Source organism: Protopterus annectens, chromosome 6.part0 (assembly GCF_019279795.1).
Source record: "Protopterus annectens isolate FY-2018-M chromosome 6.part0, PAN1.0, whole genome shotgun sequence".
Taxonomy (NCBI): domain Eukaryota; kingdom Metazoa; phylum Chordata; order Ceratodontiformes; family Protopteridae; genus Protopterus; species Protopterus annectens.
Window position 1 is genome coordinate 1,065,560,498 of NC_056737.1, and position 16,080 is coordinate 1,065,576,577.

Here is a 16,080-nt window from a genome sequence, read left to right on the forward strand (position 1 = left end):
ACTAGAAATCTTGTGCTACTAATGTAGTACAGTCTGGTAAAAGGGACCACCACTTCTATAGGGAAGAAGAATACAAGTATGGGCAGCAGGTATATAGGTAAAGCTTTTCCAAGAGAAAGAAAGTAGTTTTAAGTAACTGACCTAGGAGTACAATAGGAAGAGAAAAATGGGGGGGGGGCAGTAGTGTGCACTCTTACAGTAAAAGGCTATAGCAAAATGTCTTCAGTGTACAGGAGAGATTAAATATAATAAGTAAAATGAAGTGCAGAGGTGAGCTAGTCACATCATGAGATTTGTGCAGCCATGTCCTCCCCAGGAAGAAAATTAATGACTCTAGTGGGCTTACTCATTTAGCAAGGAAAAAATTAACGGCTGGTAAACTTGAAAAGTCTTACCTCTGTGGAAGTAAATCTTAACATCAGGTTAGGATGCATTGCTAATGATTGCGTCCTGTTTATAGAGAGTAATGTATCTGCCACACAATGTAAACAGGCATGTACAGCAGTGCAATAGGTCTGCATCAGTGATTTTATTAACATCTGTACACTTGGGATTCATTACTTTTAAGTGACAACTAGACTGACCAGCTCAGAAGTACAGCCACTGAATTTCAACCTGAGGCACAATTAACAAGAATGCAGAAATCCAACCAGGAAACTGATCATCTAGTCAGCACAGGAAAGGTTAGAATGAGCAATGACTTCTTTTCTCCTCTTTGGGAGAGGTTGGAGTGGGCTGAGCACTAGCTAATTGTGGTGGTTACCACAGTACATGTCATGCATTAGGCACACACACACACACACACACACACACACACACACACACACACACACACACACACACACACACACACACACACACACACACACACACACACACACACACACACACACAAAAGCAAACACACAAGCACTCATACACACACAAATGCACACATACACACACACACACAAAAGCACACACACACACACACACACACACACACACACACACACACACACACACACACACAGACAAACAAGCACTCATATACACACACACACACGTATGTACACACACACAAGCACAAATACACACAAGCACATATGCAAACACAAACACATGCACACGTGGACAAACACAAACAAAAAAACACACTCATAAACACACATGCACACACACACACACACACACACACACACACACACACACACACACACACACACACACACACACACACACACACATACACACAGTGTTTAGCAGAAATGCTCTAATATTTAGATGGCTGTATTCATAGTTCACAGTCTTTGAACCTGTAATTATACAGTAGTGAAGACTTTATTTATAGTATGACTTTAACAAGGCTGGTAGATAGCATAGGCAGCAGTCATGGATGTACTGCATAGCGTGCTTTGGGTACTAGGGGCATAAAATTACTCCAAAGCATGCTTAGGGTACTAGGGGCATTACTCTAAGGCCTGAAATACCATTTTTAATGTGTCACAGTACTCTTCAGTTACACCAGTTGTCATAGGTTCATAGGTACTTACTGTGATATTTATCTACAAGGATCTACGAAGCGTACACCTGCATTTCCCTGGTAGTTTTTTGGCCCTTGAATTTTTTGTTTGAATAACTTTAAGGTGCACAGAACAATTATATGTTGGGACATTTACTTATTGCCCCTATCCATGAGGAGCATGGGTGCTAAACCAGGGGGGAATTTTTGGTTTCCCATTCATTCATCCAAATTATGTGTGAACAGAGTAAGAAAAGTAATTTTCTTTATATTGAACAGAATACGGTTCCACAGAGGTAGTATTCAATGTAATACATACCTGTTCCTCCAACGTGTTCTATTTATGTTGCAAAAGAGATTGGAATCCCTTGACCAGGTGTTCACAATACCATTGGGCTTTCAAATGTGTAATAGGTCTGGCAGGATAGGGTATGTTAATGGTATGTGTATGGAAAACAGAGGTTGCCTCTTAGCAGTCTGCACAATAGTAAGAAGAACAAGGATTTGAGATGTTCTGCAAAGTCTTTATGATTTAGCCCCTTGATTTATCTTTCTACTGAAGGCTTTTCCTTGCAAACTTAAGACTTTTGGTTCTAAGTAGTGAGGTGAAGGAGAGCTGGAACTCAATCTAACTAAAGCAGTGCTATTCATTTTCTCTCCTGCTATCTTTACTAAAGTAATATATCATATCCACACCCTTGCAATGTTTTCCTCTGCAGTTGGTGCCCACTGGTGATAGTTGCCTACTATTGAAAAACACAGTCTGGCAGGAGTATTGGCACAGATCACTGCACAGTATATCATCAGTCCAGTGTACAATAGCACAGAGAATCATTCTAAGATATAAGGGTCTGGAGTTGTTATACCCAGAAAGTCATAGTAAAAGATTATATTCAGACAACATCAAGAATGCATTTATAGTTCTATGTTACACATCTTTGTTAAAAAAATGTTAAGAAACTGTTATTTGTGCTAATTTCAATGGATGGCTTTATTCCTGTGTTTTTTTTTTCAGAAATACATGATGTCTTCAGAATACCCTAAGGATCCTTATGTATATAACCTCTTGTTTTCTTTGTTTGGTGTACGGTAAGTACGTGTTTTTTTCAGAAATACATGATGTCTTCAGAATACCCTAAGGATCCTTATGTATATAACCTCTTGTTTTCTTTGTTTGGTGTACGGTAAGTAAGTTTTTTTTTTCAGAAATACATGATGTCTTCAGAATACCCTAAGGATCCTTATGTATATAACCTCTTGTTTTCTTTGTTTGGTGTACGGTAAGTAAGACTGATGCATCATACTCAGCTCCGCTATTGAAACAGGGAGAAGCGCTACAAGGATTCTAGGCTAGTTACTGGGGCAGAATGATAAACATTCTTTGATTGTAGTACAAAGCATGATTGCCTTGTATTCTTTCTGAGTATGCCACTGTGGCAAAAGTGGTCAGATCATTTAAATGGTCATCATAATCAGTAAACACATAATCATTTAAACAGATGCCTGGCAACCATGCACAGAGTCAATGGCTTTATTTCATTTTATACATTCATTAAACAAATAAGGCCAATCTGGGTACACTGCCTGGTTAAGTGACTTGCTGGGAGTCATAAAGTGCAGTAAATGGAGGTGGAAAGAATCAGTCTGTACCCTTGACTATAGTAAGCAGCTTATTTCAGTTCAGAATCATAATCCTCTGTGCTAACTTCCAGATAGGTTAAATAGTGTTCTTGGCTTGGCAGAATCTTTCAGCATACCTCTCAACCTCCAGATGAGAGAATCAGGGACAAAGGACCTTAAAATCAGGGACACCTAATTAACATAACATATGCATGTTAAAATAAGCACATTAATGAACACGCCCACACATGTTCAGCTACACAAAGAGAGGGCATTGTTTTAGATCATGTATTTATTAAGAGCTCTATGCATACACAGACAGACTTAATATGGGATTATTCATATTTTCAGACAACTGTATAAAATTCAAGTAATACATGCTCACCCAGCCTTACACCTAGACAACAGAATTAGTTTTAAGACAGGTGCTTAAACAATTGCAAATCATAAATGTGTACATAATAGGAAGTAATACACCCCATAAGACAAACTTCTTAACCTGTTAGCACAAGAAGTCTGTACAAAGCATACAATAACGACCGGGACAAATGCCCAAGCATTAAAGACCAGTTTTAAATATTGCTCGTATAAACTTGGGAAAATGCTACAACAATGTGTTAGAAACCATTTTCTGAAAGATACTAAAGTTTGAAACTTAAATGTCTGTCACTATTTAGTGACTTCAGTCACTTATTTGCCAGAAAAAAAGAAGTTATGTACTTACCATAACGTTCCATGTAAGTTGTTCATCTCGCTTTTATTCTTACAACTGGGTACGGAGCCGAGCCATAGGCTCCAAGTCGGCCGCTTTACTAGCTAAAGATCTCAGAGTAGCTCAAGGCCAGGCCCCTATCCCATGATGCTCTCTGTCCTATTCCAGATCTAGTTTGCTGAACTCAGCAATAGCAAGAATAACTCAGTAAATACTCCAGCCGGAGTAAGAATCCCAGAACAAGACTACCAGACCCCAAGTCTACCCGTTCTTCGAGACCCTGGAGGGGGATGGTGGAGGGAATGTAAGAATAAAGGCGAGATGAACAACTCACATGGAACGTTATGGTAAGTACATAACTTCTTTATGTGAAGTTGTTCAATCTCACCATTTATTCTTACAAGTGGGTAGCGTCTCAAGCACCCTAATCCTGGGTGGCTCACAAGAGTATATTCCTGAGAACAGTGGAACCAAAGGAAGCCCTGTCCACTTTGTAATGAGTGATAAAGGTATGAGGCTTAGACCAAGTAGCAGCGGCACATATAGTGTCCAAAGGTAAACGAGCTGTATAAGCCGAAGACGTGGAGACGGCTCTAGTTGAATGGACCTTCACTCCATATTCTAATGTTTGGTTCGCTGAAGTGTAGACAAATTTAATGCAGTTAACCACTTAGAAAGGGTAACTTTAGAAACTGGTAATCCTTTATTAGCATCAGCATAAGCTACAAAAAGTTGGTCAGATCTTCTAAATTCCTTTGTCCTGTCCAAATATTATCTCAATTGTCTGTGGACATCAAGTTTATGCAACATGTGTTCCAACTGATTAGAATAATTATGGAAAAAGGTTGGAAGTTCAATAGTTTGGTTCAGATTGGTCTCAGAACACACTTTTGGCAAAAATGAAGGATTAGTCCTCAGTGAAACCCTGTCCAGATGAAACACGAAATACGGTGGTTTGATAGAAAGGGCTTGAAGCTCAGATACCCTGCATGCTGAGGTAATGGCCACCAAGAAAATAGTCTTCCAGGAGAGAAACTTCAACTGATAGGATGATGCGGGTTCAAAGGGGGGAAGAATAATCCAGGACAGCAGAAAATTTAGATTCTAGGGAGTAAAGGGCTGTCTAACAGGAGGCCTAACATGAATGGTGCCCTTAAGGAAGGCCTGACATAATCTGTGAAACATTAAGTTAGAACCCTCAGCTCCAAGATGAAAATTCAAGATGGCAGCCATTTGCACTCTAATAGTGGCAGCTGCAGCACCTTCATGAAAAAGCTTAGAGAGAAATTCTAGGACACTAGCAATCAGGGCCACATAGGGATCAATGTTGTTTTGAGAAGCCCAAAAGGGAAATTGCTTCCATTTACTAGCATACAACTTTCTAGTAGAAGCCTTATGTGAAGATACAAGAATGTGCTGTACCTCTGAAGAAAAATCGTGTGACCTGGCTAGGAAGGGAATTGGAGCAGCCAAGCTGTCAGTCTGAGGGAACAAAGAGCGGGATGGAGGGCCCCTGACGAATGTGTCAGTAGGTTTGGAACTGGGTCCAGAATCCAAGGTTCCTCCAGTTGATAGAGTCAGAGGAAGGGGAACCAAATCTGATGAGGCCAAAGAGGGGCTATTATGATTACAGTCCTTCCGAGGGCTTTGGTTTTCTGCAAGAACTTGGGAATCAGGGTTATAGGTGGAAAGGCATACAGGAGTCCCGGGGCCAATCATGTAAGAGCAAGTCCCTTGGGCTGTCCCCTGGTGGGGGAATTCAGGGCAAAGTAGCTTCTGCATTTGGCATTCATAGGGAATGCAAACAGATTGCAGCAAGGTTGGCCCCATCTGTGGAAAATCTTCTCCGCAACTTCGTTTTTGAGAGACCACTCGTGTGGTAGCAGAATGACTCTGCTCAATTTGTCCGCTATCACGTTAGATTTCCCTGGGATATGCATTGCTACCAGAAAGGGCCTGGTGGACACAGCCCACTGCCAAATTCTCAAGGCCTCTCGACACAGGGGATAAAACCTGGTTACCCCTTGCTTGTTGATGTACCAGACTACTGACATGTTGTCCGTCTGTATCGCAATTGTCCCTAGAGGCAGAGAGTTGTGAAAGTGCTGCAATGCCAAAAGCACTGCTGTCAGCTCCAGAACATAGATGTGCAACTGTGACTGTTTCAGACCAGGTGCCTTGGGCAGTTCTTCCCTGAAAAAGCCCCCCCCTATCAGAGAAGCGTCTGTGGTCACCGTGGCTGATGGCGGGGGAGAACAAATGGTCGACCCACTGTAAGTTGTTGACTGGTTAACCACCAGAGAAGATCCTTCTTGCAAGAGTCCGTAATCATGACTAAGAACGACATGGGAAGTTGTTGGTATGACCACTGGGCGAATAGTAACCACTGAAGAATCTTCATGTGCATTCATCCCAGAGGAACTGCTTTGAGCGTAGTTGCCATGGTGTCTAGGAGTTTCAGTACTTGATGGGCCAGTACCTTCCTTCTCTGCAGAATGTCTGAGACCTGGTTCCAGAGAGAGGCTATTCTGTCTGGTGGTAGTGTCTAGTTCTGCTCCGATAAAGGAGATATGCTGCGATAGCGACAACGCAGACTTTTCGAAATTGATAGTGATGCCTATCTGAGAGCAGAGATTGAGAGTGTGATCCCTGGACAGAATTAGTTGATGCCTGGAGGCAGCAGTAAGGAGCCAGTCGTCCAGATACGGAAACACTCGGAATCCTAGATGCCTCAAGTGAGCCATAACCACTGCCATGCATTTGGTAAACACTCTGGCGGCTGTTGTGAGTGCAAAGGGTAGTGCTTGGAATTGGTAGTGACTGGCTCCCAGCCAGAAACGCAGATAATCTCTGGATGTCCTGGCCATTTTGTGCCCATTCTGAGGAATGGGAGAATAGAATGAAGCGTGGCCCTCCAGAACTTCTCCTTCTTTACAAATGTGTTGAGTTTGCTGAGATCCAAGATGGGCCTCCAGTCCCCTGTCTTCTTTGGAACTAAAAAGAATCTGGAGTAAGTTCCGGATCCTGCTGGGACTGGCTGGATGACTCTTTTCCTGCAGCCTCTGAATTTCTATGGCTGCTTAATCCCTGAGACTAGGTGGAACATCTGGGATTTTTTTGCCGGCCAGCAGACTTTGTAGAAATGGGATGATATATCCTCTGGTAACTATGCTTTGTACCCAAGGATCTGTTGTAATTCCTAGCCAGGCATCTAGATACAAAGCCAAGCAACCCCTGACTGCCTCCAGAGCAGGACAGTCGGGCTTGCCAAGGAACTGATCCCTGTCACCCTTGTTCTGAGGACCCCCTCTGCTGCCAGGGCGGCGTCTTCCATTATTGCCCCCTCCTCTGCCCCTGGAGGGGGGTTCACTACATGTGTTCTGGAAAGCTCCTTGGGACTTTTGGAACCACATTTTTCCACCTTTCTGCCCTTTGGGGTATGGTCTGGTAGGGGTGGAAAAACAGACTCCTACAGCAGATAGAGTCTTTCCCTCCTGCTCACACCTAGTGAGCATCTCATTGACTTTGGGCTCAAACAGAGAAGAGCCATCAAATGGGGTGTTGACAAAGGAATACTTTAAGGCTTCCTCAAAGGAGCATAAGCGCATCCAGGACTGTCTCCAAAGAGCTATCGCTGAACCCGCTGCCCGACTCGGAACCATTGGCTGCATAGGAAATGAGCTGCATGGACGAGTTCACAATGGAATTAAGGATATTAAGATATGCTGTCATTTTATCAGAGACAGCTCCATCACTATTACCCTGCAGAGTATCTCCAAGCTCTTTCAGGAGATCTCTTTGAAGACAGGTGAAATGAGTCAAATAGTTAAGCGATCGCATGGCAAATGTTGCAGAACTAAAGATGCGTTTCCCATATCTGTCCATCGTCCTAGAATCATTATTAGGAGGATGGACAGTGGATGAGGTTTCTGACATCTCTTTCTAGGTGGACACCGCCATCACCATAGCATCAATGGGGACTCCCTTAGTGAGAAACATCTTATCTTGGGGGGAGGTGATGAATTTGCTAGGCCTCCGAGGGACCAGTTCCATAGAATCAGGAGACTCCCATGCCCATCAAACGACCAATTCCATCAGCTCGTCGAAGGGCGGAGTAACCCAGGAGGTGGAAGTTTGAGACCCAAAGGCCTTCAGGAGCACCGACTCATCCTCAGTAGGACTAATGGACTGCCAGTCACCCCTCTGCTTTAGGACTTCCAAGATATCCACAAAGGAGATATCCTCCGAAGGGGACCCTTCTGATTCCTGTAAGTCAGTGTCTGATGTCAAAGATTCCTGAGGGGAATCTAAATGCCTCCTCTTGCATAATCTCTTCCTGAGAACCTCATCAATGGGGGCTTCTGGTGAAGTGTCAGTAGAGCAGGGGTCACCCAATGGGGTTACCTGAGGCTCCGGGTCTCCATGCTTCACAGAGACCTGCGATGTAGAGGCAGAACACGGCACTTTAGGGGAGGAAGAGGAAGGACCTGACGTGTGTGTTAGATGACATAACCCTCCTCATGGCATCGAAGGCACCGCTGCTTCAACCCGAGGAAGCTGCTGGTTCCGAAGAAGATGGCAACATTCCTGGTGCTGAGGCAGCAGGCTCCAAACCAGAGGACGGAACCAAGCTCATCCATGGCGAAGCCCCAAGAGGCAGGGTCAGAACAGACGGTTTGACTCTCTCCTTTGGAACCGATTGAGACAGTGTTGGCTCCGAGACTCTTCCAATGGAACTGAAGAAGTCAGGGTTGATGGAGCCAAAGGCACTGGGACAGGCCTTGGTTCCATAGGTTCATAGGTAAGTACTAGTCTATCTGCCCATGGGCATCTATAAGCCTAGCCACAGAGTGATGGCTTTCGCCTCCCCATTAGATTAGTAACCTGGGCCTCTGTCAACAGGGCTCCTGAAGTGATCCCAGGGTAGAACTTATGATTATATAACAAACAAAAATGGCTGTCAGGTGAAACCCAGTATGTAAAAAAGGGAACTTGTCAAAACAACACTATACAGGGTACCACACAATAACGTCTTTATTAAACAAAGAAATAAAATGTATAAAAGAGGTGAGCACTTTCGCAACTTTAGTTGCTTCATCAGACATAGCTATAAAACATTCTGTTGCTTAAATACTTATACACTCAATTAACTCTCAATTAGTGACATCATGCATTTAAGAAATTTAAAGTTATATTCAACCAAGATACATAGTCAAAACTGCTATAAAAAGACAACATAAAAACGTATAAGCATAAAAACATGTATGAGCACATGATAAAAAACTCTGTATATGTATCATGTATAAATAAGTGGTGTAACTATAAATAGTACTAAAATAAAATAATATAATAAAAATGTATATATGTGTATGTGTATATCTTAAAGACGTGTGTATTAAATATAAAATGTATAAATATGAAGAGAATATAAATATAAAGAGAATATAAATATAGGAGAGGTAGCTGTTGTATAAAATGTTGTATAAAATGTATGAAAAAATGCTATTTGTGTGGAAGACGTCTTGCTTTGAGGAAAGGAACTAATGATGTGGACCCATTTAGCCCTGGATATTTATCAGCATTGAGCTTGATAATCCATCTTTGTTCACAACTCTCAGTAAAGTTTTCTATGTCCCCTCCTCTCATATTCCTATAAATACATTGTAAAACAAAAAACTTAAAAGAGTGTGAAGGGTCTGTATTCATGACATGTTGAGCGAGTGCATTCGTTTTTTTATTATTTCTAGTGTCCAGTATGTGTTCTAGAATTCTGTCCTTCAGATTTCTGTTGGTCTTCCCAACATAAAAAGCATGACATTTTTGGCAGAAGCAGTAATACACAACATCTGTAGTCTTACAATCAGCGTATGTATAAAAACAGAGTTCAAAGTTCCTCATAGGATGAACATATGGATTGGTACTATATATATGTGCACAAGCTGTGCATGACCTATAAGGAAAAGTACCTTGACGTGTAGAGGCACAGACAGTTTTCTTAGTGTCTTTATTACATAAATGTTGTTTAAGTGATAAATTATTCCTAAAGCTAAATCTAGGTACATTACCAACAGTTGAATGTAGGCTAGGAATTTCTTGTAGAATATGCCAGTGCTTTTTAATGATATCTGTATATTGATTCACATTACTTGCAAACTGAGTTTGGTGTACCAATGGTATTGTTATTGTGAGGACTGTTAGCAGCTGATGTTTGAAAATATGGTTTACATCTTGAGTCCCTCATAGACCAAGCATCGGATATAGTTTTATCTATTTCATCATTGTGATATCCTCTTTCTAAAAAATCAGCTTTCAAACTCCTTAAAGCTAATGTAGCATCATTGTCATTATTGTGTAATCTGAGGGTTCTATACACCTGTCCTTTCAGTACGTTTCTTGGAATGTGTCTTGGATGCATACTGGTTTTGTGTAAGTATGTATTTTTTCTAGTGGGTTTGTGGAAAATCTTACGCTTAAGGCATGTTAAATCTGATTTACTTACATGTACATCTAAAAATTCAATCTCGGACATAGAGAAATGATGTGTAAATTTCAGAAAATCAGTAGTTGTATGTAAATAATTCACAAAAGATAAAAATTCCAAGTTATTGACACTAGCAAACATGTTACTGGTCAGTGGGGTAAGAAATATACACCTTTATTAGGTACTAATACCAACGAGTTGACATGCACTGTTACCAACACAGCTCAAGAGGATATGGTGGACACTAATACATACAGTAGAACATGTATTATTGAATATGGTCCCCACTCTTATGCAGTAAAAGACATTATGAACAAGAATTGGGAAATACTATATAATGATAAAGAAATATGGAACATTCTTGGAAATAAACCTAGGTTCGTTTATAAAATGGGCAGAAATTTAAAACAGCTTTTTGAAAGCAACTATAAACACAGTCTGATTACTGACATGCACACAAAGAAATGTGGGGCATGTAATCAGTGTAAGGACATTTTAGATATAAGTAACCTAATTTTGGATAATATTAACAAGACACATGTGAGGTTTAGGAAAGGTAATTGTAACACTAAAATGATTATTTATTTAGCTAAGTGTATGTGCTGTTCCACTTATTATATAGGGAGGACTCAGAGACAATTCAAAAAAAGAATTTATGCACATGGTTATAGTATCAAAACCAAGGATACCAAAATGCTCTCTATAGGCACATTAATAAGGAGGGTCCCACACATCACTTTAAGTTTGCTATATTAGAAACAGTGATGGCTGACCCTAGGGGAGGCAACATCAAAAATGTGTTAGCCTATAGAGAATATTGGTGGCAGTTATACACTGATGCTATGATAACACCAGGTATTAATGATTACATTTCAGTGAAACCAGCTTTAATGCTGAATAATTGAATTCCATTCAACTGTAAATATGCACATATTACGGAGTTTTTAGTTTTGATATTTTAAAAATTCTACATTAATCTAGTGAGATTTGATGATAATTTTTTGTATGAAATTTAAACTGATTATATCGCAATTATTATGTATAAATTGCAATGTATTTTACTATTAGTATGCTATGGCTTTAAGGAATTTTTTGGCGCCAATTTGAACAGTATTTAAAGTGTTTGTTAGCATTTGTATTTTGTTCTGATGAAGCTCATGTGATTTGAGTGAAAGCGCTTAACCTTTGGTCAATAAATTATTCCTGTGGAGTTTTTACAACAGACTGGTATCGTTTTTTTCAGCTGAGCAGTGAGTAGACAGCGAGTGGTCACTACGTTTGTTTCTTCAGTTGTTCCAGTTGCTCGTTCTATTTCTTTTCAAGTTGTGGATGGATACCACTCGTAGTTCTACTGACTCTGCCCTACCCTGCAATGGTAGTGAACTCGCCGAGCTAAGAGCCGACTTGAATGCACTACGTGGGGAGGTCTCCAGACTATTGACTTTGTTCAGCACAAATTTAAACAGAAACCAGCCTGACAACAGGATATCCGACAATGAGTCGCATTGTCCGTTAGACATTAATATAGGCAAACAAACCATCATTGCGGAAGCTGGCGCCGAGCAAAACCAAGTGGAGTCACGTAATGTAACGCCCACAACATCTTCTCCGGACATACCTAATGGGCAAGAAGAATATTCCAAACGTGGGCACAATATCGATCTACCGATTTCTGAGGGTAGAGTCGATCGTCATAAACTGGATGTTAAGGATTTCACTTTTGATTTTTCCTTCACCAATCTCGCTGAGGAAGCGAGAAGGACAGGCACCAAGCCTAAATCCACTCAACCTGTACGCACGTACAGCCAGGTTTCACATGGACTAGGTGGACCTACAGGTACTGTTCAGAATACGTGCAATAATATCTTTAATCAAAGTAAAAGACAGTATAATTTAAAGGACTTCTTTACCAAAGACTGTAATTTTAATAACAGTGATAAAGATAATATTCATGTTCCTATGGAAATTCATGGTAACTTGAAGGATACTATATATCTATTTGGTAAGAAGCTGAATATTATTAATGCTGTCAAGCTAGACAGCGCTTATTTAACACATTGTATGTCTCATAAAATTGTACCTATGGGCCTACGTTTTTACAAGGAACCATTAGGTGTTGCTATTAATAGTGAAACTAAGAAAGAATTTAATGAATTGTTTGATTCTTTTGGATTTGATTACATGAAGCTATTAATAAAGCATAATGACGTGAAACTTTGTAGAATTATGGCTGAGGTTGAAAGAATTAATCAAGTGATATTACAAGACCTAGCCTTCCCACAATGGGAAAATTTGTATAATAAACAGTTTGAATCTGCAGAATACAAAGCTAAAAAAGCATTGGAGAGGAAAAACAAAAAAGTGAATAGGGATATGGACCAATATTCACGTCATGAAACGTATAAATGGGATAAAAAAGATCACTTTCACAGTAGGGAAAGTAATTTTTACAATGATTTTGTTGAGCAGGAAGTAAGGTATGATGCTGGGAGTAATAATGATTTTTTTCAGAAGTCCAAGAGAAGGTATCTTCCAAGATGGAAACAGGGGGGTGGATGGAAGAAGAAGAAATACTAAACAGTGGGATTGATTCTCATTCTACACAGGAGATCATTGCCACCCCGCAGGATGGCATTACTTATGAATATAAGAATTTTAAGATATTCAATTATTGTAATGTCCATCTGGATACTACTCATTTTAGCCTTCTCTCCAAAGGTATGAATTTCATACCTACTACTCACTTTAACATTGTTGATAGTGTAAATGAATTGAAGCTATATACCAGAAAGTTAAATCTGGCTTTGATGTTTAAAGATCAACTTGAAACCACAGTACAAGAGGGGAAATTAAAGAAAAAAAGTACATTCATTCCCAATAACAACACATTGATACAGGTGTATGAAAATAAAGTTTCTAGGGAATTATACAGATACAACAATATAGCCAAACACAATAAAGTGAATAAAAACCTTACACTTGATGAACAGAGATTATTTGACGAGCTAAGACATAACAAAAGTGTACGTATAATGAAACCTGATAAAGGTGGTGGAATTGTATTATTTGATGCCTCTTTATACAGTTCCATCATACATGATATCTTGCACTGTTCAGGAAACTATGAAGTAGTATCGATGAATGAGGTTAATTCAGCATACAGAAGGATAGACATGTTTCTTGATGATTTTTTGATGGAAGGTAGAATCACGGTAGATTTATACAAATTTATGGTGGTAGAATTCCCTTACATGGCCACTATTGTTGGCATCCCGAAGGTGCATAAAAACATCTCTGAGCCCCCTTTTCGCCCTATTATTTCAGGGAGCAGGTCAAAAACTTTTCCCTTAGGGGTGGTAATAGACACCTTCCTTAAATCTATTAGTTTGGGAATTAAACATCTGGTGAAAGATTCCTGGACATTTCTGAAGAACTTTCCCACAGATACCAAATGTCAAAATCTATTAATGTCATCCATCGATGTAGTAGATTTGTTTACATGCATCCCACATAGTGAAGGGATTACTGCCTTTACCAACAGCATGGTTAAACACTCCAAAATGAGTTGGGACAGAATTAGACTGATTTCAGAACTGATGAATATTGTATTAGACTACAATTACATATTTTTCGAGGGTGAAAGGTTTAGACAAACTCAAGGTGTAGCCATGGGGGCAGCTTGTGCCCCCATTTATGCAAATTTAGTGCTACTAGACTGGGAGGAGACTCATATATTTAACAGCAAGTATTTTGAGAATATAGTCTACTACTCCTGTTATCTAGATGACATTTACATCCTGTGGAATGGTGATCATAAATCTTTGGATGATTTTGTCAAATATCTGAACAACAGCTCTACATTTTTAAAATTCACCTTTGAATGTAGTTCTACTGGAGTAGCTTATTTGGACACCCTAATATCCTATGATGGAGTGAAATTTAAATCAAGGATACACAGAAAAAGTACTTTTACTAATTCCTATGTGGAATATAATAGTAACCACCCTGATAAACTTAAATACAATATATTCAAAGGACAGCTCATTCGTGCTCTCAGGATGACATCAGATTTTGCAGACATGATTGAGGAAGTTGCTTTCATCACAAATTTGTTTAGAGAAAGAGGCTATGATGAAAAACTTCTGACAGACACTAGCAAACATGTTACTGGTCAGTGGGGTAAGAAATATACACCTTTATTAGGTACTAATACCAACGAGTTGACATGCACTGTTACCAACACAGCTCAAGAGGATATGGTGGACACTAATACATACAGTAGAGCATGTATTATTGAATATGGTCCCCACTCTTATGCAGTAAAAGACATTATGAACAAAAATTGGGAAATACTATATAATGATAAAGAAATATGGAACATTCTTGGAAATAAACCTAGGTTCGTTTATAAAATGGGCAGAAATTTAAAACAGCTTTTTGAAAGCAACTATAAACACAGTCTGATTACTGACATGCACACAAAGAAATGTGGGGCATGTAATCAATGTAAGGACATTTTAGATATAAGTAACCTAATTTTGGATAATATTAACAAGACACATGTGAGGTTTAGGAAAGGTAATTGTAACACTAAAATGATTATTTATTTAGCTAAGTGTATGTGCTGTTCCGCTTATTATATAGGGAGGACTCAGAGACAATTCAAAAAAAGAATTTATGCACATGGTTATAGTATCAAAACCAAGGATACCAAAAATGCTCTCTATAGGCACATTAATAAGGAGGGTCCCACACATCACTTTAAGTTTGCTATATTAGAAACAGTGATGGCTGACCCTAGGGGAGGCAACATCAAAAATGTGTTAGCCTATAGAGAATATTGGTGGCAGTTATACACTGATGCTATGATAACACCAGGTATTAATGATTACATTTCAGTGAAACCAGCTTTAATGCTGAATAATTGAATTCCATTCAACTGTAAATATGCACATATTACGGGAGTTTTTAGTTTTGATATTTTAAAAATTCTACATTAATCTAGTGAGATTTGATGATAATTTTTTGTATGAAATTTAAACTGATTATATCGCAATTATTATGTATAAATTGCAATGTATTTTACTATTAGTATGCTATGGCTTTAAGGAATTTTTTGGCGCCAATTTGAACAGTATTTAAAGTGTTTGTTAGCATTTGTATTTTGTTCTGATGAAGCTCATGTGATTTGAGTGAAAGCGCTTAACCTTTGGTCAATAAATTATTCCTGTGGAGTTTTTACAACAGACTGGTATCGTTTTTTTCAGCTGAGCAGTGAGTAGACAGCGAGTGGTCACTACGTTTGTTTCTTCAGTTGTTCCAGTTGCTCGTTCTATTTCTTCTAAAGCTAAATCTAGGTACATTACCAACAGTTGAATGTAGGCTAGGAATTTCTTGTAGAATATGCCAGTGCTTTTTAATGATATCTGTATATTGATTCACATTACTTGCAAACTGAGTTTGGTGTACCAATGGTATTGTTATTGTGAGGACTGTTAGCAGCTGATGTTTGAAAATATGGTTTACATCTTGAGTCCCTCATAGACCAAGCATCGGATATAGTTTTATCTATTTCATCATTGTGATATCCTCTTTCTAAAAAATCAGCTTTCAAACTCCTTAAAGCTAATGTAGCATCATTGTCATTATTGTGTAATCTGAGGGTTCTATACACCTGTCCTTTCAGTACGTTTCTTGGAATGTGTCTTGGATGCATACTGGTTTTGTGTAAGTATGTATTTTTTCTAGTGGGTTTGTGGAAAATCT

General features: G+C 39.3%; 1 protein-coding gene across 1 annotated transcript in view; it reads left to right on the plus strand.

Moving 5' to 3' along the window:
* Nucleotides 1-16,080, plus strand: part of LOC122804682 (cholesterol 24-hydroxylase-like) — a 491,057-nt gene that overhangs the window by 130,677 nt on the left and 344,300 nt on the right. Inside the window, exon 4 of the mRNA XM_044074688.1 lies at nt 2,517-2,590. Coding sequence (XP_043930623.1) covers nt 2,517-2,590 — 74 coding nt within the window. The remainder of the gene's footprint in view (nt 1-2,516; nt 2,591-16,080) is intronic.